Consider the following 24,504-nt stretch of genomic DNA (forward strand, 5'->3'; position numbering starts at 1 on the left):
GTTTTTGGACACTCCCAGGGATGGTGACTAAACCACTGCCCTGGGCAGCTTGTGCCAGTGCTTGACCACCTTTTCCACTGAGAAATTCCTCCTGACGTCCATCCTCATCCTCCCCGGTGCAGCCTGAGGCCGTTTCCTCTTGTCCCATCGTTCCTCCTGCCAGGGAATTGTGGAAATCAAGACGATTCCCCCGATCTCCCTTTTCTCCTGGCTGAGACCCCTCAGAGCCCGCCCTACGGGTGCCGCCCGCGGCCACTCTTCCTCCGCCAGAGCCCGCGCGGCGGGGGCGGGGACAGCGTTCAGGCGAGCCAATGAGCCACGGGCGGGGGCGTGGTCAGAGAGTTTGATTGGCCGATAAGCTAATAAGCCACGCCCCTCTACATGTGCCCCGCCCCCGCCGGCAGAGGTAACGGTCGCGGCGCGCGGGGGTGGCGGGAGAGGCGCGGCGGCGGCGGCGGCGGCAGGTGAGGGATGGGCCCGGACCGGGACCGCGACCCCGGCCCACACGGTACCGGCACCGGGCACCGGCACCACACCCGCACCGCACCCCGGCCCCTCCAGCCCTTCAGGGAGCGCTCCCTCAGCTCCTCATGGCCTCCCCTCTCAGGGACCGGCAGCCGCTCCTCCTCAGGGACCGGGCCCGCAGCACCGACACCTCCTCCCCCGCCGCCTTTGGGTCAGGTGTGATGCACGGAGCCCCCAGACCCTCAGGGGCTGAGCCTCAGGGTCTGTCCCCTCACACCACCGGGACCTCCAGCCCGTCAGAAATTCACCTAAAGTTGGCCATATCTGCCTAAATTAACTATCCTTAAATTAACCATATTAAGTGCTACATTTATGTAGAAGTGTTTCACTTCTTTGCTGACTGAAATGCTGTTTCTCGTTTGTTATCCTGTTGTATTCCCAGGTTGTAACATCTGTGTATATGAATGTTTTCTAGGAATTAATGTCTTCCCTGAGCTCTTTGAATCAGTTTAACAAAAATCTGTAACAGCTGCTGGTTGAGGATTGAGTATGGGTTTGCAGAGACCTTGAATTTCTACTGTGTAGATGTAAATTGCATGTGCATTATCAGAGACGGGAAATTCACTGTCTGAAGCACTCAGAGAAATAGATAAATTAATCCAAAACACTGGGCAGATAAAGATTGCTATTCATGGCACAGAAAGGCTGATTTTTGAAGGACTTTTTTCCTCATGTAGTTGCTCAGTGACCTCTACAGAGGGCAGAAATGATCTGGTTGACAGTTAAGACTTTTAAAGAGAAATTTTTAGTCTCTGTAGACACAGATTTAGTGTGCAGGTACCGTGATGATAAGTGCTCTATAAATACCTGCCTTGGGGATAACAGCTGAAAGGTGCTGCTCAGTACCTGGAGAACGGTGCAAACAATTCTCCTTTCTCAGGCATAAAGAAAACCTACAAGGTCTTTTTTTCTCTAAAGTATTGCTTCAGGGAAAACAGATATTATTGGGAGAAGGAGCTAATTAAATACTAAATGCTGTGTTGCTCTGATGGATAGCTGCTGCATGCTTGGTTAGTGGGAAGAGGGTGTGGATTAGACTCACTTAAAATAAGATTTTTATTCATTTATCCAGTTCTCTAGGTAGATGAGATGGCTGCTCCTGAGAAAGATCCAGAGCTGAGGCTGCTGCAGAAGAATCCACTGGGTAAGGACAGTCCTTTCAGTCCTTTCTCCAAAGCCCTGCTGCTGTCGGATCCTGTTTCAGTTTCTCTGAGGAGACACGTGGCCCTCAGAGGATTCTCTACCAGAAGCTTTTTGTTCAAAAAGCCCTTATTTTCTACCCTTGCCTGCTTTTCCAGCAATTATTTGATAAGGAATTTCTCCCTTAGATGGTAGCTGATGAATCTGGGAGAGTTCTTTAGAGTTAATGCAAAAATACCTCTTTTTTACCCAGTTTTTCTGTGCTGCTGCTCTTTTTAGTCAGAGCACCAGCTGGGTGTAATGTGACCAAACTAATCAATGGGAATATAATTTACAGCTTCTACATTCTCACTTCCTTACCAAGATTGTTTTTCAGTCTCCTGTTGCTATTGTTTTACTTCCCTGTGCTTCCTGCCATTTCCTTTTGCAAAGAAAATTATTTTAACAGGAGCATGAGGAGCGGGGCAAGGACCAGTCTGGGGTTTGGAAGCACTGGTAAATACATATGGCTTAATTAAGGCATAAATATCCCTGTTTTTGCTCTCCAGACCCTAACACCTGTCAGAAGAGCAGGTTTTTGGAGACTGAGTGGAAGACAGCGATGCTGGCTGTGAAGTCTCAGGGCCACCTGAGCCGCTGCCCCAGCGTGGCCGAGAGCGGGGATGGGGGCATTGGCACCTCCTGCTCAGACAGCACCGAAGGTGAGGGGCAGCACTGGGTCAGAATGGCACACCTGCAGGGCACAGCCTGTCAGAATGCCTGAAACGGTTTCAAATCCAGATGTCTGGGACGTAATCGAGTGAGGAGGGGGCTGGCTGTTTCTCTGAGCTTGGTTATTGCCTCACTGCAGTGCTTTTAAGGGACTCAAAGCCACCTTGGTGGCTTGCTGGCTCTTATTGTCCAATGAGTGATGTATCAGCAAGTCTGTTGTGTGATTTTAAATTTATTTTAAGGGAATAGTGAATAGGTGCCTTTGTGCAGAAGTGTTTGGCTCTGCAGTGTCACAGCTGAGAACTCTGCAGCCTGGCCTTCAGCTGAGGCACACTGGGAAACTTCTGGTCCTAGCAATCCTTTCTTATCTTCCTTGATTCTCTTTTCAGTAATGAGGGACTTTGTGGTGTTCCTTAAAACATTTCACACATCTTTGTGTTCCAGGGAGCCTTTGGAACAAGCTGTAGATCTTAATAATGTGCCAGTGAAATGGAGGCTTTAGCAGGCCTCCTGTTGGGAGCACTGCTAGAAATATTACACTAGCACATGTTAAAGTGTTCCATCAGGCCTGTCTGAGGATAATAAAACACCCATTTGGCAGGTGAGGACAGGGAAGGTGATTTCCCTTTGGGAAATGGCCCTTGTGAACACTGGTGATGTCACAGCCCTGTTGTAAGAGCCAAGGGTGACCTGCAGCCCTGGCTGCTGCTGAGGCACACTGAGCTCAGTACTTTAGTCAGAAATGTTGTGAGGACCCTCAGCACACCCAAGGAACTGATTGCAGCACCCACACGTGATGTGCTGGTCAGGGAACTCGCGTTCCTGACAGTGACACCAGGGGATAAATTTAGGGGCTGTAAAAGGAAATGGTGCTGCCCCTTCTCTTTGCCAAGGTGAATGTGAATGTGCTCACAGCTGCCCAGTAGCTTGGTGTTCTCTGGAGTCTCCAGGCACAGCCAAGCACTGGCTGAGCGATTTTCTGCCCTCACTGATAATTTTTGATGAAAGGATTGAGTGCCTTTATTGTGACAGTTCTCCTGTAGTGTGGTTTCAGTCTTTGCAGAGTCTGATTTGGGCTGTAGTCAAACTGTAGTGTTTATTCATTGTTGTAGCAGTGCTTGGAGGGTACAAACAAGTGGGAGGGTGACTTGTTGGAACATCACATGGGGACGGGCCTTTGGCCAAAGCCATGAGGAAATCAAGTGTTCCTGGGAGAAACCTGGAGTTCCTGCGACACAGAACGTCTCAGGACAAGGAGTGGGAACAGGCAGTTTGCTGTTTGCCTTTCTCAGCCCTGGCTGTTGCTGTATTGAAATCTGAGAGTTGCTAAGAATAACCCCGAGTTGCCCGCAGCCAGGTTTGGTGCCCTGCTGGCAGGACAGGAGCCCTGTCTCACTTCCTGTGGCTGTAGGTGAGAGCCATTGCTGCAGCTCTAGGACAGGCTCTGCCGTGGTGTCCTGAGGAGGTGCAAGGGCAGATCCTGGGGGTCAGCGATGCTGGAGGCTCACCATGGCCTCAGGGAAGGCTCCTGTTAGCTCTGCTCACCATGGCCTCAGGGAAGGCTCCTGTTAGCTCTGCCCACGCTTCGGAGTCACTGAGCTGCGGGACGGGCAGAGCAGGATCACGGGCTCAGTGTTCAGCTCAGTAAGTCTCAGCCTCTTTATTCAGTATCAATGACTTGGTTTCTAAACTTAGAGGAAGATAATATTATTGATTCAAGGTTATACTAGAGCAGCTTAAAAACAAGGATTAAAAATATGGATTAAATTTGGATTCTTCCTTTGGTAGGAAAAGGTTAGCAGGTTCCTGAAACTTGTAGTGAGGGGAAACACAGGTGAGCCTGAGTTATGCTGCTGCTGCTTAGGAGGGTGTGCTCAGTGGGAGAGGAACTGGTTTAAAAATCATTTTGGAAAGCTCACTGGAGGATTGTATTTTCAGGACTGTAATTAAGAGTATCACTCTTCTTCTTCCCCCTAGACTTCTGCAATTCCAGTAGCAGTTCCTCATTCCATCCCATCAAAACCCAGGTGACCATTCCAACAGCCCACGTTATGCCTTCCACGCTGGGAGCCTCTCCCTCCAAGCTGTGCCCTGCAGGGGAGCAGGGCTCTGCAAAGCCTGCCGTGCCAGCCTGTGCCCCTGAGCACCCAGGGCTCACCAGGAACGGGGATTTCAGCACTGGGAAATCCCAGGTGCCTCCCAGGGACCTCCTGCACCTCTGCAGGGCTCCAGGGCAGAACTCCTGTGAGCACTCCTGGCCTCCTGCTGCTGATCACAGGACAGAAGACGCCTGGAAGTTTGACACCCCTGCCATCGAGCAGACCCTGAACCAGTCTCTGTTTCTGGACAGTCTGTGCACCGACCCTCTGCACAGGTGCCAGAAGTTCACCCCAAGCTCTGAGGCAGGGAAGGAGCATTACAAGGTGCTGCCAGAGAGCAAACAGGGGGTCAATGGAGCCAGCGAGCCCCGGGACGGGACGTGGCCCAGGGGGAGCAGGCTGATGCCAGCAGGACTCCAGGCCAACAATTTCTATTCCAAACCTGTAGTAGCTCCCCCAGCCCAAGTGTGGATGCAGGAAGGCTGCACACTGCACCCCCACCAGGGAGTCTGTGAGCTCAGTGCCTGGAAACAGCAGCTGGACAAAGTGAGGCTGCAGGTGGAGCAGATGCAGGTAGGCAGCTGTGACTGTGTGAATTTGAAACCTTTTCCTGTCTTTGTAGTCAGGAATTGTTGTCCCAGACTAAGGAGCTGTGGGAAAATGTCTCAGGCTTCTCCCTGAGTGACACCAAAGTCTCCTAATGGTCTGTTTTTACAGCCTGTGGTGTCACAGGTATCGTTTGACACGCTGTGTGTGCAGAGCAGCCCTGGATTCTATTACAGGGCTGCACCACCTGCCACATCCAGAGCTGAAATGGTGCAAACTATGAAGAAAAGCATGCCAAGAGGTTTTAAAAAGTGTCTAGAATAGTTTTATTCTGTAGCTAGGATTTTTTTAAAGACTTTTTTGAGAAAAATGCATGAAACTAACTGCAGTTTATTAGGTGGAAACAATTTATTTACCACCTCCCACCAGCTGTACCCTAATGGAGACAAATTGTTCCCAGCCAGCTAGCACAGTGATCTAAAATTATTTGTTAATCTCCAGTTGTGCTTGGGCAAAGTTTCTTGTTCTTGGACATCAACAAAGACTGAAATAGCCGTGCCCTGGCATGCAGATGAGCACACAGTGTGCAAAATAGCTCCAGCAGTGTTGCAATTGCCCCTGTGGGGCACAGACCTTCCTTCTTTGTTCTGTCTCCTCTTGCAGTTACAAAATGGAGGCACCTGCCCCCATTCCTCCATGTACTCCCCATCCCTGCCTGCACCTGACCCAGCTCAGTGGATCAATATCCTGAACTCCAATGAAAACCTGCTCAAGGAGAAAGAGCTCCTCATTGACAGGTGAGGCTTTGGTACTGCCATGTGGTTTAAAGACTCCAGTCCATTTCTGTTTGGAAAGTACCGAGGAAGGCTCATTTCTCAGAGTCCCTTTTGCCCAGTTGATCTTGTTTTGTTGCAAAGAACAATATAAAGACCTTAGAGAACAACCTGAGCTCTTCTCTCCTTCTTGGAATTAGGATGATTGTCCTGAAGGGCTCAAATAAATTAATTTTAGTTCTGGTTTTCTGTGTTTTATAAGGGATAAAGATTTCTGTTCACGTCATGATTATCTGGAATGTCAGAATGTCTGCCTCTTTTGCTTAAGGACTTCTGGGAGCTATATGAGACCTTTATTTTAAATTAGGTTTTTCTGACTTTGGGCTGGCAAACAATATTTATCTAAGGCTAGTGGTGCTCAAGCTTTTTGAAAAAGTATCTTCAGCATTTGGACTGTAAATACTTTTTCCTTATTTTGAGTCATCTGTTCATTTCACTCCTAAGCTCCAGAGTCAAGCTGGATCCTCCAAAACATGCAAGGCTTGTGTGTTTTTTCTGTTGTCGTGGTTGGGGGAAGGGTTTTGAAGGGAAGAAAAGTTAATAAGGGCTGTAAAAAAGGTCAAAGTGTTCACCTTTATTCCTCTGCAGGCGAGCTCTGAGTTGCAGAGTTCTGTTTCTGCTGTGCTCATCCCTGTGTGGGGCAGCAGTGCTGTGGTGGCACTGTGTGCTCTGCTGCTGCTCTCTGTGTTTGGGAGCAGTGAATGGCCTGTTTTGTTGCAGACAAAGGCAGTACATTTCCCAGCTGGAGCAGAAGGTCCGGGAGAGTGAGCTGCAGGTTCACAGTGCCCTGCTGGGCTGCCCAGCCTCCTATGGAGACGTCTGCATGCTGAGGATGCAGGTACAGCAGGTGCCAGTGAGAAATGGGTGCTGCATCCAATGGCCCTGCCACTGCTGCTGAGGTGTGTGCAGAGTCCAATTATAAATTATCCCCATGTGGAGTTACCATCACCGCTGCACCCCCGGAGATTTCCAGCCCTGAGGCCCTTGGGTTGGATCAAAGCTGTGCTGGTGATGCCCACACCTGGCAGCAGTGCCAGGTGCTATTTCAGGGCATGTCAGGTGGGCTGAGGGATGTTTGGGAATTGGGAAGGCTGAGGACACAGCCCTGGGGCTGTTTTAACCCCTCAGATTCAGGGGCTGTGTCTGCCTGCAGGAGCTGCAGCAGGAGAACACGTTCCTGCGAGCACAGTTCACAGAGAAGACTGAGTCCCTCAGTAATGAGAAGGTGGAGCTGGAGAGGAAGTTGGCTGCTGCAGAGGTGGATGTGAAGCTGCTCCGGGAGTCTCTGAAGGAAACAGTGCAGAAACATGCAGAGGAGCTAAAGAAACAGGAAGAAAGGGTATAGTCCTGTTGCTCTGGAGATGGGAAGGTGTTTTCTTGTGTAGTGCTGAGGTGAAACTTTTCTGTGGCAGTCTGTAACTGCAGCTGTTTTCTCATCTTGTTGTAGACTATGGTTTACAAGCAAAAGTCTTTCCTCCTGCAGTTAGAAGCATTTCAGTGGCTCCTTTTTTAACCAAAATTGCTTGTCTTTAGCTAAATGAGCAGAAATTAATTAGAGGGATCTTGTATTTTGGTGCTGTGTGGTGTGCCAAAAGCTAAATGAGTGGGCTTATAGAAGACTGAAGAATAAATAAGAAATTATATATATAAAACTTTTCTGTAACTGTCCCTGCAGGTAAAGGGAAGAGACAAACACATTAATAACCTTAAAAAGAAATGCCAGAAGGAATCTGAACAAAACAAAGAGAGACAGCAGAGAATTGAGACCCTGGAACGATACCTGGCTGATCTTCCAACCCTTGAGGACCACCAGAAACAGAGTCAGAAGGTAAAACTTCCTCTGAGTTGCAATGGTACCTCTTCACACACTTGCTCAGGTAACTTTTCTGTAGTTCACTTAGTTTACATTTATTCCCCTTTTGTTGCAGCTGAAGGAATCTGAGCTGAAGGCTACTGCCCTGCAGGAAACAGTGCTGGCACTGGAAACAGAGCTTGGAGATGTCCAGGCTGCTTTCAGAGAGCAAGAGCTACAGCTTGAAACCCAAAAACACAAGGAGATGGAGCTTCAGTCCACTGTGCACAGGTAGGAGTCAGGGATCAGCTTCATTTTTCCCTGCAGGAATTGCTGACAAGGAGAGTGATGCACAGCCCTGGCAGGTGTGGGCTGGGATGCAAACAGGGCAATACTGACATTAGATATGAAATTAATTTCACTCCTCATATTTTTTCCCACCTTAAATATGGAAGAGATTGTAAGTAAAACTGTTGTTTTTGGTTTTTTTTGGTTTTTTTTTTTTTTTCCCCATGGTGTTCTGCTAATTGCAGCTTGCAGGACAAGTTACAGCAGTATGCAAAGAATGCAAAGAGAGGACCCCCTGCCCAGGATGAGGAGAGGCAGAACATGGAACATGACTCTCTGAAGAAGGAGTTTGACTGTCTCAAGAAGGTAAGGGGATGTCCCAGTCAGGAGTCACACATTTTTCCTTCCACTGACTCACACCAGGCACTCAGATGAGATCAGGGACTTTTAAAGACACAATGGCACTGAAGCAGCAGCTCCTGGAATTCTGGACTGCAGGGTTTTGAAAGTTGTTCTTGGTGTGATAACCACACACTTCTCCAGTAATGCTGGGGAGAAGTGCAGAATGCAGAAGAATGCAGAGGAAAACCACAAAAATACAATGTCTCTGGTTTTAGCTGATAAATCTAATGCTGCCTTTTATCCAAGTCCAAAGAGCTTATGTGATAAGAGCAGTAAGTGGACAGGAAAGAGAAGGAGAGGAGATGTTCTCCTGCTGAAGGAGAATTCCTGCTGGATCTGTGTGGCCAGTTCTGACATCTCTGCTTTTAATTGCAGATTGTGGACAAAAGGCAGAAGAAGATGGAGCAGTTATCCTTGCTAATCAAGGTGAGAAGTGACAGGGAGGGACCCAGGATTTGAGAATCTGCTGTGAAATGTGTTATACTTCCTGTGTTCCCATGGTCTGTTGCAGAACCTGGAGGAACGGGTGGCCCAGGAGGAGGGGACAAGCCAAGCTCTGAAAGAGGAGGGGATGAGAAGGGAAACTGCTCTCCGGGCTGCTGTGAAAGAGGTCAGGGGCTGTTTGGAGTGTCTGGCTGTAGCACTGAATGAATGGATTGTCTTTTAGCAAGGCTCTGAATTTAGTCAGCAGCTCAGTCTCTCCTGCTTCTTGCTAGTCAGTTGTCCTGTCAGGGCTGTGAAAGGAGCTGGGAAGCAGGAGAAGCAGGTTGTGCCGTGGGAATTTCATGGGGATGGGATGGAGGAGCCAGCTGGGGGCAGCAGAAGAGGAGTGCAAGCACAGCCTGGGCTGAAGGGCTGGGCAGAACCCACTCACAGGGGCAGGGCACAGCCCCTGCTGGGGTGCACAAGCTCCTGGAAGCTTTTCCTGCACTGGGCACTTCCCATTTGATCCAGTCCCCATCTGGGAGTGACATTGACTCCTCTGACCACGGCCTGCAGGGCTGGATGCAAACCAGCTCAGGTGCATTTAGCATGGCAGTGCTGCCTCAGGTGCCCACTGACACTGTGTCCATGTGTCCAGCTGTCCCTGCAGAACCAGGACCTGATTGAGAAGAACCTGACACTGCAGGAGCAGCTGCAGCAGGCCCAGCTGACAGCCCAGCCCCTGCCTGCTGACACAGCCCACCTGGCCCAGGAGCTGCACGGGGAGCTGGCCATCTGCCTGCAGGATTTACAGTCTGTCTACAGCATTGTCACCCAGAGGGCTCAGGGCAAGGACCCCAACCTCTCTCTGCTCCTGGGCATTCACTGTAAGTGCATTTTTCCTTCTGAGTGATGGCAGAACAAACCCTTCCCTTCCTGTGCTGTGGCAGAAGTAACTCACATAGAGCATGGAAAGTTCTCTTTCTGCTCTTTCTGTGGTTGGCTTGCTTCAAAGGTGCATGTTGTAATAACTGAATGTTAAGTAGAACCTCTTTTGCAAATGTGAGTTGGTTTTTCTGGCTGGCTTGCAAATGTGTGCGATCCTTGCTGAGTACTGCTTGTAAGGAAACTCCCTTCTGTGACCCCACAGCTGTGCAGTACCCTGTGAAGGAGAAGGATGACCTACTGAGCCCTGATGGACTGGCCAAGAAACTGGTGGAGGTAAAACAGCTTCACAAAGAGGTGGAAGAGTTGAGGACTGCAATATCTGACAGATATGCTCAGGACATGGGAGAGAACTGCATCACCCAGTAAAGAACACTCCCAAAGTAAGACTGGGAATGAAGACTTGAAACTCTCAGGAGTTTTGTGCTCCTACAACCCTAAATCTATTCAGCACTTTATCATCCCTCTGCTTGGGTACAGGATGTGAGATTTATCTGATCTGGGAGGAATCAGGGGGTTTGTTGCCAGAAGTGTTCAGCTGCTGACTGGCTAACTGGGATAATTCAGGGCTTTGGTGTCAGCCTTTGCAGTAGCTTTGATCTTGTGGAATGTGTTTTATGCTGTGTTTGCTGGAGCTGCTGTGGTCTCTGATGCTGGGAGATGAATTCTCACTTGCCTTCCAGGCATGTCAAATGCTGAACATGCAAATGTGACAGTTAAAATCACAGCTAAAAGGAAATGTATGCCCTGGTCTTGCTGATAACCTCTCTGTGCAGGTCCTGTGTGACCAGTGGGACCAGAGGGTTATCAGGGTGTTTGTGAGATATCTGGATCCCACAGGCAGGCAGGTGTGCCAGTTACACTGCTGGCATTTACACTGAGGTGCTGCTGCCTTGGATTGATGGAGCAGGACCTGCTTTCCTCAGGTAAATGCAACCAATGTCTTTCAGCAGCCAGCAGGATTGAAAAATAAAGCAACACTAAAAGACTCTGGAAACTCCCCCTGGGCAATGTTACCCCAGAAGCCTTAAGCCTTTTGTCCCCCTGAAATAGCACTGGGAGTGGGCTGTGATTCAGACTGCAGAGGACATGGATTGATGCTGAAGTGCCTTAATGAGCTGCAAGAACCCTCTGCCCCCACTCTGCTCTGTGCCTAATGCATCCACTGGCAGGTGAGGAGCTGCTCTTGCTTCTCACAGCCTTTTAGAGCCATCACAAACAATCCAGGGGAGCCCCAAGTGTCTGTGGCTCCTGCCAGAGCCTCTAAAAGCTCTGTGCCCATGGGGACACACCTCTGCTTTACTGGGACAAAGCCATACTGGTCCTGCTGTGGAGGGGGTGGCACAGGGAGCTCTCCTGCAAGCAGTGGCCACTTGGGCTTTGTCACAGTCCCTTCTTCCCTGTTCCCCTGCAAGTAATGGGATTTCTAAATGAATCACTGTGGGATCAGTTTCACTGTACCACAGCCCTCCCTAACCCCAGTGACACCTTTACAGTACTGAGTCCGAGGGTGCAACTTTGGTTTTCATCTTGAGTTAAGAGCAAGATGCCAAGTTATGACAGGGAAAAATCCTGCTGACAGTTGTGTTGTTTGGCTGCTCTTGGTTCTTGTTGGGGCTGAGAGCCCTGGGTTTGGCAGAAATGCTTTTGTTATTCCTTTGTGTTAACATTTTAAGACCAAATCTGTTTTGTTCTCGGTGTTTGGCCACCATGGGGAGACGGTGGCAAGGAATGGTTGGTTTGTCCTGCACAGGGAGCACACAGCAATGTGTGCCTGGCAGTGTCTGTCTGTCTGTCCTGCTCTCCCCCTGGGTGTTCTGTTCCTGGCTGTGTTTGTCCCCAGGTTGCTGGTGCTGTGTACTGAGTAAAAACACATTTTCAGGGGCGTTTTTGAAGCAGTTTGTTCTGACTGTCGGGAGCTCTGCTGGCAGGTTCTTAGGGGGTTTGGGCACCATCTCCTTCTCCCCTTTGCTTTGGGGGTTCAAGATTTCATTCATGGGTGCTGTGAGGGGACAGGTTTGCCCTCTGGCCCTGCAGAGATGATTCTGAGATGAGGTTTTTTGTGGTTGAAACCACCTCAGCTGCTGCCTGGCCCTGTCCCAGGTCCCATGTCCCCTCCATGGGCACATGTGCTCTGCTCATCCTGCACAGCCCCTCTGGCCCAGAGGGTAATGCCATGTGCTGTTTGCTGCTGCTGCAGGGCAAATCTTGGGCCGTTTGCTACAGAACACGCCAGGCCAGAGGGACAGGACAGTGTCCCCCCTGTCCCCCCTCCTCGTGCCGCATGTCCCCCTCGGTGTGCCCCGTGTTGTGCCCGCTCCCGTTGGGCTCAGTGTCTTTGTACCAGCAAAGCCTCACCGCTTGTTTGTACCGAGTGTTTGGAATATCAAATAAAGCTGCTCTGACCCACTCGTGCGAGGCCGTGCTGGGCGGGGAGGGACGCGAGCGGTGCGAGCCGTGCCCGGTGCGAGCGGCGCCGGTGCCCGGTGACTCCCCGGGGCCGCTGTCGGTGGCTCCCGGTGCCCCGGGGCTGCTGTCGGTGACTCCCGGTGCCCCGGGGCCGCTGTCGGTGGCTCCCCGGTGCCGCTGCCGGTGTCCCCGGTGCCGCCGGGGCGGTGGCCCCGCCGAAGCCGCATGCCCGGGCCCGCTGGCCCCATTGGCCCCCGCAGTCACATGCCGGGCGGCGGCGGGGCTGCCGCTCCTCCCTCCATCCCTCCGTCCGTCCCTCCCTCGGCCGGGCTGAGCGCTGGGAGCGGCCGCGATCGCACCATGAGCACCCTCAAGGTCTACAGCACGTCGGTGACCGGCTCCCGGGAGGTGAGCGGGGCCGGGGTCTGCGGGGCTCCTCTTCCCGGGGGTGGGTGTCTCTCTTCCGTGCAGCAGCAGAGCCCCCCCGCTCCATCCTCGGTGTCCCCTCCCCTGCTCGCGGTGTACTGTCCCCATCTGTCCCCAAACCCACCCTCCCGGCGGGGTGGGCACTGTGCTGAGCCCGGCAGGCACGCTGGGTGTTGTGCCCACCCTTGGGGCTCCTCTCCATCTCCTCATAACCTGCCTTTCCCACCCGCGTTCCAGATCAAATCCCAACAGAGCGAAGTAACCCGAATCCTTGATGGGAAGAACATCAAGTACGAGCTGGTGGATATCTCCCAGGACAACGCTCTCCGGGAGGAAATGAGGGCCAAGGCAGGCAACCCCAAAGCCATCCCACCCCAGATCGTCAACGGGGACCAGTACTGCGGGGTGAGGCTCGTTGGCACCCTGGGCTGGGGGTGGGTGATGTCCTGCCCTTGGCTTTGCTGCAGGTGTTTAAGGTGCCTCGTAAGTTATTTCTCGTGAGGTGCAGGGACCAGGTGCTGCCAGGAGTTACGGCTGTTTGCTTTGGGAAAGGGGAACCCAGGCAGGGGCTTTGGGTGGCACTGGGGCTGTGCCCACTTTGTCCTGTCATGCTGGGCACACCCAGGTGGTGCCAGCGCTGTGAGCCAGTTTGTGCTATGGGTTTAGGGATCCTCCTGCCTCGTGAGCGACCCTGTGGTGTTTCCCTGCAGGATTATGAGCTCTTTGTGGAAGCTGTGGAGCAGAACACTCTGCAGGAGTTCCTGAAGCTGGCCTGAGCCCTGCTTCCCCTCCCATCCTGGACTCTACCTGCATCCCTGAGCGCCCTCATCTCCGACCACCTCCACCTGCAGGTTGTCAGCGCTGTCCTGGCACCACCACTCGTATCCCAGCACAGGGAAAAACCCATGACCAAAACTCCTCATTGCAGCTGCCTCTGACTCCCTCCTGCCTAACCCTGACATCATCTCAGAGGGATCCAAAGAAAGTGTGATGATCTCTGTGCTTGGCCTGTGAGCAGAGCTGGGCCTGGCTCACGGCAGCTTCCAGTGCCTCTGTAAACAGCAAAGCCTCCGGGGCTGTGAGAGGTGGCCCTGGCCCTCAGCCCCCTCCTCTGCCTCCAGAGGGAAGGGCTTAGGGCTGCATGGCACTTCCTACTTCTCCCAGTTGCTGTTAAAATTGTAAATTCTGCTGCCTCACTTCCTCTTCTTTTCCTCTTTTTCCCTACTCTTCATCTCAACTGCAGAGATTATGGCAACTAAGTAAAGGGGGTTTTTTGTTTTTGTTTTTTGTTTGTCTTAATTTAATGCAAAAATACTGCACAGAATTGGGGGTCTGAGTGCCCACCACGGTGGAGCTGCCTGGGGGAATGGGTGGGGCTGGAAGTGGGATCTGTGCTGCTCTGGCCACCCTCCGCCTTGCCTTCCCTGGTGAGCGTTAATGGCTCAGGGCTGCCCCAGAACAGCTGATGCTCCAGCTGTCCAGTCTTTCCTCTTTGAGTTGGCTTTTTTGCAATCCTGGACCAAGTGCATTTTGTTTTCCTGCCAAAAAGCAAGTTTATAACCAGTGTTGTCTTCTGAGATGCTATTAAATGTTACTGTACCTTTCATGGCGCTACTCTTTGCATTTCTTTTTAATTCAGTTTTATTTTGGCTACAGGTTAAACATCACCCTACCCATGATTGTGAGTCATTTCCAGCTGAGTGAGTTGTACGTGCTGCTGGCAGCCTGACACAAAGATCTTAACACCTTAGATTGCTGCTGCTAATCAAAGGCTCCAGGGACTAGTGACAGGTACCTGAGCATTCCTCTCCTCTGCGTGGTGCCAGGGGCAGGGACAGTCTCAGCCAGACATGGGAGTGCAAAACAAACCCTTGGCACAAAGATCGCCTAGACCAGGACACAGAGGAGCAGGGAAACAGCTGCTCCTGGATCTGCTACAGGTGGAAAAAAGGAGGAAGCTGAGGGAGAATTGTGTGGGTTGAGTCACTGCTCATGGGGAGCTGTGTTTGCTTCTTATGTTTGGGTTGTGCAGCTCTGGTCACAGGGGTCTGGGAAGAGCTCTGAGCACCCCGAGCTTCCACAGCAACAGTGAAATCTAAAGGAAGTGGAAATTGCAGCTGAAAGAAAGGGTTTTATTGGGAGCCTTCAGTGAGGGCTGGGTCTCTGCCTCGCATGAGTGGGAGTGTTGTCAGCTGGGAGTCAAGTGAGAGCTTGTCACAGCTGGAATGGGAAGAATGTGCTGGGGAAAGGGAAAGGGAAAAGTGCAGCCCCAGCCCACGGGAGAGGGAGGAAGATGCTTTATTCAGGGTTGGGCAGAGGCATGAGGGATTATGCTGTCTCCAGTGACACGGTGTCCTGTTGCAGCATCCAGGGAGGAGGAGGGCGGGTACCTCCAGGCAGGCTGGAGCCAGGGCCCCGCTGCAGCTGGGGGCTGTCCAAGGGAAGGAGCTGTGCACGTACAGGAAACCCACAGCAGGATCTCCTGGCTGAGTCCAGCCTGGCTCAGCCCCAGCACTGCAATGGCTCAAGGCCTTCAGGTTTTGCTCCAGCAGAGACCGTGTTATGGAGCCCGTTTGTCCCCTGGTGTCAGTGGAGGTGAAATCCGTAGGGAGCAGCTGTGCATAGAAAGCAAACTGCCCCTGGCTGTGTGTCCATCCTGCTTCTCCAGAGCCCCTGAGCCCAGCTAAGTAACTACAGAGAAGCTGGCAGGCTCCCCTGGGCAGGGGTCAGCCTGTGTAACCTGCACAGGGATCAGGGGCCAGGCCTGGAGCCCAGGTGAGCTCATGGAAGTGTCCCTGTGTTGGGACCCTCCTGTCCTGGGGCACAGCAGCCACTGTGAGGCAGCAGGACTGGGCCTGGCCCCCTCTGCCAAATGGCTGCTCTGAGCTCTTCACCCAGGTAATGGCACAGTGAAACTAAATCTGGAAAGAAAACCTCTCCCTTTTTCCCAGCCAGGGCAGGTTGGGTAAGGTGAGAGGCAGCTGTGCAGAGCTGGGGGTGAGGAGCTCTTTAGGCTGTTTTTTGGGAGGGGTCTCTCCTCCTCAGCAGCAGAGAGGCACTGGGGACCAGCCCATATTCCTGCAGGCTCCTGGAGTTGTCTGTGTACACCCTCTGGGGAAAGGTGCTGATGATCTCATATGAGTCCGAGTTTCCACCCCTAGGAAAGAACAGCACAATCTTCTACTCACGGGATCCCCCAAGGTTTTGCTGAGATGCTTTGACTGATCCAGCTGTGGTTATGCAAGAACAGAAAAAAGGGCTTCCAGCCCAAACTGCAGCCAGCCAGGCACGGAGCAGCCTGCACAGCTGCAGTGGGGAGGAAGGAGCTCAAGCATCCCACCAGCACTGAGCTCATCCTGGGCTCACACCAGGGCCAGGGCCATGGCCTGCAGCAGGAGTGGGAGGAGGGGAAAGCAAAGAGGGCCCTCAGCCATCTGGAACTGTCCCCAACAGCCTGAGGGAGCCCTGGTGCAGCATTAAATGAGTTGGGACTCAGAGCTGGCTGAGCCAAGCAAAAGCTTCCAGCACCTTAGGAAGGGTGGCACAAGTTGGGTGAGTGCTGAAGGAGGCAAAGGCAGCGATGGGCCTGGATCTGATGGCAGTTTTGGGAGGACAGAAGTTGATCTCTGGTGCTGTGTGGCAAAGGTGGGTGTGAAATGCTCTGCACTGCTGCCTGGAGAGCATCAGCTGGGCACAGGGCTGGGGCTGTGACCCAGCTCAGGCCGAGGTTTGAAGCTCCAGGACCCTTTTGTGGGTTCTACAGAGCCAGGCAAGGAGGGGAGGGGGCCCTGGTTACCTGATGTGGGCGAGGTGCTGGCGCAGGTCCCCGATGGTGTCCGAGAGCAGCATCCTCAGCTCGTAGCTCCGCTCCCCGCTCTCGGAGCGGATCCGCAGCCTGCAGAAACCAGGAGCTTCAGCCTGCTAGGCTGGCCTCACCCTGGGCACCAGAAATCCCTGTCAGCCCAGAGGGAGCTCCACTCAGCGGGCAGAGCCTCCATCACCCAACCAGGGGAGAGGAGTCCAGTATCTGGGAATGTCCTTGGGGTGAGCGAGGCCCCAGACTGACCCACTGCCCAAACTGCTGCTGTGCTTTCCCAGCCTGAAGGTGCCTTCAGGAGGCTTATGGAGCTTTTTTAGCTTTTTCATTTTAAACCAGGGCTGTCTGCTAAGTACTTCGCCCTACTTCTTTGATTAAAAATAATCTGCTTGGGTTTTTTTTTTTTCATTAGCTATTTGGGTCTTGGTTTGCCAGAAGACTGAGTGGAAAAGTGCTGTTAGTGAGACATCCCACCTGGGCATCAGTTTCCTGGAGGGGTTCTCCCATTAAATATGACTGCAAAGAGCTTTTTCAATGGTTTCAAACTCTTAGGCCTTGGTTTGCTGTCAGGAAAACTTTCACATAAATAAGTGACATTTTGAACAACAGAAGCTTTTTGTTAGAGATGTAAAATATGCCATGTTTGTCATGAAAAATGCAGTGGTTTTCCCAAAGGACCAAACTTGGCCTTTTGTCTAGCTGTTTCTAAGGTCTAAAAGGGGAAAGTCCATTTACTTCCTCAGCTGAACTAAACCTGAAGTGTTGAAACAGGAGGAAGAAGAGATCCTGGCAGGGCAGGGGGTGGAGGGGGCTGTACCTGCACCTCTCCAGGGCAGCCAGCCCAGGTGTTTCCACCAGGATTTCTTTGCTGCTCTGCTGCCCATCAGAGCCCTGCAACCAAAACAGGTGAGTGTCAGGGAAAGCAGCCTGTGCCAAGTGCCACGTGTGCTCTGGTGCAGCCTCTCTGGGAGGTTACATGGAGCTGGGAGAGGCACAGGGAGCAGAGTCCAGACAATGGCCCCTGCTCTCCTCCTGGGGGTGTCTGGGGGGTCCCCTGGTACCTGTAGTGCTGCTCCAGCCACGCCTCGGGCACTGCCCCCTCTCCCTCTGTGCTTTGGGGGCTTGGGAAGCTCACTGGGAACCTGCCCCGAGGAGGACTGGGGACCTAGCAGAGCAGAGGGGAGATACATCCGTGTGGGACCTCTGTGACAAACATTTTGCCCCCAGAAGAGCCTGGTTTGGGGAAAGGAGAGAGCAGCAGCCGACAGGGAGAGCTCTCGGCACCCCAGCAAGGCTGAGAGCAGCTCTTGGGTTCCTCCCTTGAAGCTGTCCCATTTTCTGCCCCACTAAATCTTTGTCAACATCAACAGTGAGAACAGCCTGTTCAGTGCACAGCTGGGATGCACAGCAGGCAGGTGGCTCTGATGGGAAAAACTGGGACTATTACCATTTCTACAGACTTGGACCTTTTTCACCATGTGAAGGGTGTATTTGTAGGTGTCCATTCCTTTTTGCTTGAACAATTTTTAATTTTTTTTTTTTACCTGCTTGGATAAAGGAGATATTTAGCTTTAACATTGAGGTGACTGAGCACAGTTGTGTGTAACCAGGCAGCTGTTTCTCATGAGTGATACATGTGATGATTTATTTAGTGATGCACTCACAGACCCACTGGTTTCTGTCTCTCTGACCTCCCAACCCTGTCAGATATTGCTTACATAGACTGTGAGTGTCTAGAAGCAAAATGAGGAATCTGTGGCCTTTGGTGTCCCATATTCTGTTGTGAAAGTCTGAAGAGAAACTGTCCCATATTAGTACAGTTAGGGGTGATTTGGCTTGACAATATCTACATTTTTGGAATGAGCTTGCAGGAGAAAGGAGCAGTGTTTGCAAGCAGCTCTCCCCCCAGGCCTGCAGGGTTCCCTCCGCATCCTTTGACATGGTGAAGGTGGAAGGAGCTTGGCCTTTCAGAAAGGCATAGGGTAGATATGTTTTTGGAAACCTGCTGAATTTCTATTCTTTTATTACTTGTCATGTCTCATTCTTAAGCAGGATTGATGCTGAGAGGATCCTGGCTCCCAGCTCCTGAGGCAGCACCAGGCCCTGACCCAGAAGTGTTACTTTCCTTGCTGAGACCCTCACATTCCCCTGCAGTGCCCTGGTGAGGTTTAAGAATCCCCTCCTCAACAACGAGCTGCATTTTTGAGGCAGGTTTAAGATTTTACCTGGGATCTCGGAGGTTTCCTGCACTTGGTTGGATTCTGAGGTACCCACCACGTGGCCAATGCCAGGAAAACTCCCTGGAAGTTCTGACTTTTGAAACACCACATCCCTCCTGTCAGTGACCTGTAAGCAAATCTGGCTGTTGCACAAGCTCCTCTTGCTGCTTCAGAGCACAACAACCCACAGAAATGACAAGCAGCAGTTGTAAACCCCAAATGAAACCAATGATGCACAGGTTATAGGGAACCAGAGTCCCCAGAGCTTTGCACAATGCCCCTTCCATGTGACTCCTGTGTAACTCCACAGCTCCAGCTCGCCCCAGCTGCCCTGAGCACGTCCTGTTCATGCAGTTGTGCCCTGGTTTCTCTGTGGCAGGGGAAAGTCCAGCCCCTGGTTGTGCCTGCTGACATTTCAGGTGCCCTCCAAGACCTAGATTTGAGTCCTCTGAGACTCTCTGCCTGCAAAAGTGGCTTTGGCTCTTTGCCATTTCTGAGAAATCAAAAACTGGGACCCAGAGAACCTCAGGTGGCCAAATCCATTTAAACTGTGGCAAAATAAACTCTCACGACATCCTCTTTAAAAGGTACTTGTTCCATCTCACGTTAATAGGGAAACTATCTGAGAACTTTCTTCCCTCCTTTTTGTGACACAGCTCTTAATTTCCTGCACGTGCTGCTCCTCTTACAGAGCCTGCTGTGCTGTCAGAAGCCCTGTGCCAAGGCAGGTTCACTGAGGCACAGAAACCCTCCAACCTTGATGCTGAAACGCTTCCTGTAACGGCTGCTGCAGGTGCCCTCCCTCGTCCCAGCCACACCTGCACCTCAAACACAGCACAGCAGCACAAACCTCAAGCTCCCCTGGCTCTGGGGACCATCCAGCAGCTGGATGAAAGGAAACCTGAGCTAGCTTGAGAAGCAGGAGAGCGATTCCACAGCCAAAATCTGGGTGTGGCACTTGCCTGCAAGGGGACCCCGTCGGGATAGCGTGGCTGCAGCTCGGAGGGGAAATATCCATCCATGATGTCCTGCAGGCATTGCTGAAACAACAGCAGAGCTCCTGCTCACACCTCACCCTTCCTGTGGAGCTCAGCACTCATCTTTCTGCTGGGCTGCTCCTGTTTGGGGGGTTGTGGCCGTGCAGAAAGGTCTGCACCCAAGACACAGCATCTCCATCCCTCAAACTGCCTGCACAAGGCTTTAGAGGCACGGTGGGGATGCAGGTGTGGGGATGCTGCTTTGCATTGCTGAGATGAGCTTAGAAGCCCTGTCCCCACCTGTGTGCCCGGGTGCTGGTAGGGCCGGAAGGCGCCGTGTCCCACGACGATCCCGTTCTGGTACAGGGTGAGAGGGAGGGGCTCGGGCCGCCTCAGCCGGGCCCCCCGGGGCGTGTGCTCCACCTGAGAAATGCCCTCTCCCACCAGCGAGTTCAGATCCTTAATGTTCTCCAGGATTAAATCAAAATCAATCTGGGCTCTGCAAACAGCGCCTGCACCTGTGGCAGAGGGATCAGAGTTACAGGGGAACAGATTTGTCAGTGAATTTGAGGGGTGTTTGAGCCCTGACATTTCTGTGCTTTGCCCTTCACACTTCTGCAGAATGTGGTGCAACCTTTTGCTGGGCCAGGCTCCACATCCTTGCTAAACCACAAGGGCAGGGCAGAGGCTGGGGCTGCAAACCCAGAGCTCCAGAGCAGCTCCTGCAGCCCAAGCTCAGCTCCTGGGCTTGCTGATCCTCCCAGGAGCCCTGTGCTGTCCCTGGCCCGTGCAGCATGAGGAACTGCACGAGTTGGATTAACCAGATTGGATCAATGGATCAGGGCACAGGTGCTGAGCAGGTGCCAGTGTAAACAGCAGGGCAGGGACTTTGCCAGGATGTTTGTCTGCGTGTGTGAGGGTAGCAGGGTGAAGCAGTAAAAGGGTTGTGACGCGACAGAGGAATGAAATCAGAAAAGAAAACGAGAGAAAAGATCTAAATTAAGTTAAAGTTCTTAGTTGTTCTGCTTTTTTTATGAGTTGCTAAAGGATGATGTGGAAATACCCTTGAAAAGAGTCAGTGAGCTGAAACCAAAAACTGTTTCTGCTGATCTCCTTCTGTCTATCCCCTCCTGCATCTAAAGGAAGGTCTGGTTCTAGTATTTCTAGCATGGTGGTTAGGAAGCAGCATTGGCTCTACAGTCCAAATAATTTTCTTTTTTTTTTCCTCTCTTACCACTTCCTAAGGACACTGCCAAAGCTGCTTGGACCCCAGACTGCAGAGTCAGGTCTCAATTAAAGGTCTCAATTAAACCCAACATAGTGGCTGGGAGGAAAAGCAAACAACGCTCCCTGATAGAGCCAGGCTCCTATGTACACAAAGCACCTGATTCTGTTTTCCACCCACTCTATGTCAATGCCATTAGAGCAGTCAAGCCTCAAATGTGCAGGGTTTGTGAATTCTGCAGGAAACAGCTGCTGTGAGGTCTCCTCCCGAAGGGCTGAGCCATCAGGTTCTCTCCTCTTCCCCCAGAAGGGTGTACAAAGTACAGCAATATAAAATTAAACCTTCTGCTGAACTCCTGTGAGATTGCTCCATGTCTGTGTCCCCTAAGAGGGATTGATGTGGAAATCTTGGCACAGGATCCCAAATTCTGAAGACCCAGATCCTGAGGTTTTGGTGCTTATCTACTCTCCCTTCTCTGAGCATTCAGCCACAAGTGCTGCTGCTTTACCCAGCTTGCAGAGGTTCCTTGCTGGCAGCTCCTCTTCATCCTGGACTGATTCTGTATCCTCCAGCTGGTCCCGTGTCTCTCCAACCCAAATCAGACCATAGTCATTCAGGAAGCGCTGGAGGAGGAAAGTCAGGTCAGCTTTGCTGACCAGAGCTGCAGAAAACTGGAAATGGGAGCCTGGGAGTGATCAGCCATGGCTGTGAGAGGCAGAGAGAGGTGTCAGAAGTTTGTCTGGGGCTCCTTGGCCCTGGCAGACAGACAGACTCTGTCAGGGCAGTGACAGCAGCTCTGTCAGCAGCAGGGGAAAGGGAGGAGGAAAGATTTGTAGGGGCAGAGGAACCTCCCAAGACTGCAGGAGCTGAGCTTTCCTACAGCCCTGGAAATCAGAATGAAGCTTGCAGGAGGCCCAGGTGTTTGTGTGTTTAAAATCTCCTGCCCTGCTGCTCACATCCAACCTGCTCCTTCTTTTGAGAGTGAAGGGCTGTGGTGATCAAAGGGGCAGCTTGAAAAAGGCCAGACTGCAAAGATCTCGAACCAAAGGAGCAGCTGGCTCAGGGCAAGCAGAGCAGCCTCACCTCCATCTCCCAGACCTGGCTCTGCAGCTGAAGGCACCTCATTTCCAGTTCTTCTGTGGTGGATGAGTCAAAAGCATCTGCAAAAGAAAACCTGATGTTTCTTTGTAGATCCTCAAAGAAGAGCTGGGGATCACCTGTGTCACACAGGGCAGCACCTGCCTGTGCTCAGGGAACTCACACCCATGGGACACAGGTGACAATTCATCCTGCAGTGGTTTGATAACAACGCTGACAGACTGAAAGAAAGTTGTGAACAACCCTGGGAAAGTTGTGTGCTGTGGGAGCTGATGTGAGTGGTGCTGTTGGCAACCACACAGTGGAAATTGCTTGGCTCCCTCCCTGAAGGAGCCCAAAATGAGCAGGAGTCCCCTGCAGCTGGATGTGAACTCTTGGCTGGATGGCAGCACGGTGCAGGAGGAGGTGCAGCCCACGTGTCTGTGGTTTGACAGACACATTCGTATTTTGTGCTCAGGAAATGGAGAACTCACCACAGCTCTGCACCGTGCACAGCTCAGCCTGGCAGGAAACGTGTGTGGGCTCCAGCTGGGGCTGGGAAGCTGCTGGATTCAGGCAACTGAGCAGGGGAAAGACCTCAGTGACTCACTGCAAGCTGGGCTCAATTTAGAGCCAGGCTGGACCTGGAATCCCGTGGGAGATTCCAAGTGGGTTTTTGGTTTCTCTCAACTTTCCTGTTTGAACTCTGCAGTGTTCACTGCCCTTGGGTTTCCTGACCATCCTCGTGTGTCTGTGGTTGGCTTTACACTCAAGGAAACTTAGAAACTCACAGAAAATAGGTCAGGAAATGATGTTTGCACCACACCAGAGTAACAGATACAACAAGGGCTCCTGGGTTTTGGAGCCAAGGACAGCTCAGAGAGGGCCTCTGCTCTGTTGCCCTACCCAAAGCTCTGCAGCTCTCCCACGGGTGCCAAAGGTAGAACAATTTTTACCTTCTTCTTGAAGAGTTTTTATCCTCTCCTCGAGTTCAGCAATCCTCCTGTCCTTCAAGGGCAGAACAAACAATGACCCGGGTCAGGTCCTGGCCCTCAGCACCTCCAGGCACAGTTTGCACAATTACTCAGGGCTGGTGCAGGTCCTCTCACCCCACCCAGGCACAGGCTAAAGGGTCAGAAGGGCTGAATCACCTCACAAACACCTCAATTAGGCTCAAATGAGGGGTGGGATAAGTAGAGAACTCCAGGAACAGGTGACCCATCTGCACGAGATGCTCCTGCTCAGGCCTGCAGGGAGGGGCTGATCTAGAAACAAAACCAGCATCTCTGCAGCCACTCCTTAAAAAAAAAAAACAACAAAACAAAACAAACAAACAAAAAAAAAAACCCAAAACAAACAAAAAGGGCATTAATTCTAAGCTTTTACGGGGTATTTATTCTATTCTGATGCGGAGAGGGATGTTCCAGGCTGGCTCTGCTGTGTGAGCAGCTGCTGTTTCAGAAAACAAAAGGGGGAATGCACCACCACAGGGGGAAAAAACAGTAATTCTGAAGCCAAAGAGCTGCTGATCTTAGTGCCAGGGTGCTGAGGGTCACTGCTGCAAGAAATCCCAGCAGGAACTGTCCCCTCTGGCACCCCAAGGCCTGATCCCACTCTGTTCCCCTCTGTTCCTTTGTAAAGGGCTCATTTGGGTAATTAACAGCAGGCCACAAATGAATTTCCGAGCCCACACAAGGTCTGAGAGGTGAAACTCCTGTGGCAGGAGACAGAGCAGGCTCAGCAAGAGACTGACTTTTACCTTCTGCTGGATTTCTTGTGCTTGTTTCTCTATTTTTTGTTCCAACAGAGAGATTTTTTCAGCCAGAGAGGACCCGAGCTCCATGTCAGCGTGAGCTGCACCTGAAAGCACAGAGAGCAGGGTTGGGGTGCACAGGGACGTCACACCAGAAATCCTGGTCTGCCACAGCAGGGAGGACGTTTTGGGTAGGAATCCCTCGGTTCCTGGTGCCACCAGCTCGCTGTGTGTGCCAGAAGGGGCCACAGGAACGGGTCTGGCTGGGGTGTGACCAAAAACCCCCAGAGCCCCCAAATCACTGGGGGGCTTTACCCTCCATGTTCTCCTCCTGGAGCAGGGGTGGAGGGTGCTCTGCAGGGATTCCTTGTCCTAGGAGACCGCCTGGCATCTCCTGAAAACGGAAGAAAACAGGTCAGTGTTTGAACTCAGCTTCTCCAAAAGCAGGTAAAGAAATATCAAGGTTGTGCCGAATCTGGGGGGGGTTACCCGAATCTGAGGGGGGATACCCCAATCGGGGGCTGGATACCCCAACCTGAGGGGGAGTTCCCGAATCTGATGGGGGATACCCGAATCTTGGGGGGATACCCCAGTCGGGGGGGGATATCCCAATCGGAGGGGGGATACCCGAATTTGGGAGGGGGATACCAGAATCTGAGGGGGGATACCCGAATATGAGGGGGAAACCCCAATCGGGGGAGATACCCGAATCTGGGGGGGAGGATACCCGAATTTGGGAGGGGGATACCCGAATCTGAGGGGGATACCCCAATCGGGGGCCGATACCCGAATCTGGGTGGGTATCCCAATCTGGATCACCCCAGGCCCTCACTCACCCCCCCGCCGCCATCTTGTTTACGGCCAGTTGCCACGGCGACGCACGGGCAGCTGCGATTG

The 24,504-nt window shown here is 52.2% G+C and overlaps 3 protein-coding genes across 6 annotated transcripts; 2 read left to right on the forward strand and 1 right to left on the reverse strand.

Annotated features, from left to right (window-relative positions):
- The first annotated feature begins 390 nt into the window (after positions 1-390).
- CEP85 (centrosomal protein 85) lies at positions 391-11,588 on the forward strand. Of its 4 annotated transcripts, none has more exons than XM_056509249.1 (14): positions 391-464; positions 1,598-1,669; positions 2,214-2,366; positions 4,354-5,048; positions 5,685-5,818; positions 6,575-6,692; positions 7,008-7,193; positions 7,530-7,682; positions 7,783-7,937; positions 8,180-8,300; positions 8,712-8,762; positions 8,848-8,946; positions 9,418-9,646; positions 9,910-11,588. In XM_056509249.1, exons 2-14 carry the CDS (start codon positions 1,615-1,617, stop codon positions 10,071-10,073), a joined length of 2,313 nt encoding a protein of 770 aa, XP_056365224.1. In that variant the 5' UTR covers positions 391-464; positions 1,598-1,614; the 3' UTR covers positions 10,074-11,588. The 4 variants fall into 4 exon arrangements, with proteins under 4 accessions (XP_056365224.1, XP_056365223.1, XP_056365225.1 ...); XM_056509248.1 differs by having other exon boundaries at positions 413-508; XM_056509250.1 differs by having other exon boundaries at positions 437-681.
- A 776-nt stretch (positions 11,589-12,364) lies between these two features.
- SH3BGRL3 (SH3 domain binding glutamate rich protein like 3) lies at positions 12,365-14,145 on the forward strand. The gene is made up of 3 exons (XM_056509218.1): positions 12,365-12,521; positions 12,777-12,944; positions 13,250-14,145. Exons 1-3 carry the CDS (start codon positions 12,378-12,380, stop codon positions 13,313-13,315), a joined length of 378 nt encoding a protein of 125 aa, XP_056365193.1. The 5' UTR covers positions 12,365-12,377; the 3' UTR covers positions 13,316-14,145.
- UBXN11 (UBX domain protein 11) lies at positions 13,809-24,493 on the reverse strand. The gene is made up of 13 exons (XM_056509217.1): positions 24,444-24,493; positions 23,923-24,001; positions 23,614-23,714; positions 22,811-22,862; positions 21,861-21,937; positions 21,286-21,400; positions 19,853-20,070; positions 19,538-19,615; positions 18,582-18,702; positions 17,418-17,521; positions 17,174-17,247; positions 16,336-16,434; positions 13,809-15,696 (listed from the first exon to the last, which is right to left on the reverse strand). Exons 2-13 carry the CDS (start codon positions 23,996-23,998, stop codon positions 15,549-15,551), a joined length of 1,263 nt encoding a protein of 420 aa, XP_056365192.1. The 5' UTR covers positions 23,999-24,001; positions 24,444-24,493; the 3' UTR covers positions 13,809-15,548.
- Between the last annotated feature and the right edge of the window lie 11 nt (positions 24,494-24,504).

The sequence above is a fragment of the Oenanthe melanoleuca genome, chromosome 23 (genome assembly GCF_029582105.1).
Source record: "Oenanthe melanoleuca isolate GR-GAL-2019-014 chromosome 23, OMel1.0, whole genome shotgun sequence".
NCBI classification, from domain to species: domain Eukaryota; kingdom Metazoa; phylum Chordata; class Aves; order Passeriformes; family Muscicapidae; genus Oenanthe; species Oenanthe melanoleuca.

Excerpts from the sequence above, each read along its gene's own strand:
- SH3BGRL3 (XM_056509218.1), top strand. The coding sequence starts at position 12,378 with ATGCCGGGCGGCGGCGGGGCTGCCGCTCCTCCCTCCATCCCTCCGTCC. Across the intron at positions 12,522-12,776 it reads CGGTGACCGGCTCCCGGGAG|ATCAAATCCCAACAGAGCGA; the intron begins GTGAGCGGGGCC and ends CCCGCGTTCCAG. Across the intron at positions 12,945-13,249 it reads ACGGGGACCAGTACTGCGGG|GATTATGAGCTCTTTGTGGA; the intron begins GTGAGGCTCGTT and ends GTTTCCCTGCAG.
- UBXN11 (XM_056509217.1), bottom strand. The coding sequence starts at position 23,998 with ATGCCAGGCGGTCTCCTAGGACAAGGAATCCCTGCAGAGCACCCTCCA. Across the intron at positions 23,715-23,922 it reads CCAGGAGGAGAACATGGAGG|GTGCAGCTCACGCTGACATG; the intron begins GTAAAGCCCCCC and ends CTGTGCTTTCAG. Across the intron at positions 19,616-19,852 it reads ACCAGCACCCGGGCACACAG|CAATGCCTGCAGGACATCAT; the intron begins GTGGGGACAGGG and ends CTGTTGTTTCAG.
- CEP85 (XM_056509249.1), top strand. The coding sequence starts at position 1,615 with ATGGCTGCTCCTGAGAAAGATCCAGAGCTGAGGCTGCTGCAGAAGAAT. Across the intron at positions 7,194-7,529 it reads TAAAGAAACAGGAAGAAAGG|GTAAAGGGAAGAGACAAACA; the intron begins GTATAGTCCTGT and ends CTGTCCCTGCAG. Across the intron at positions 8,763-8,847 it reads AGTTATCCTTGCTAATCAAG|AACCTGGAGGAACGGGTGGC; the intron begins GTGAGAAGTGAC and ends GGTCTGTTGCAG.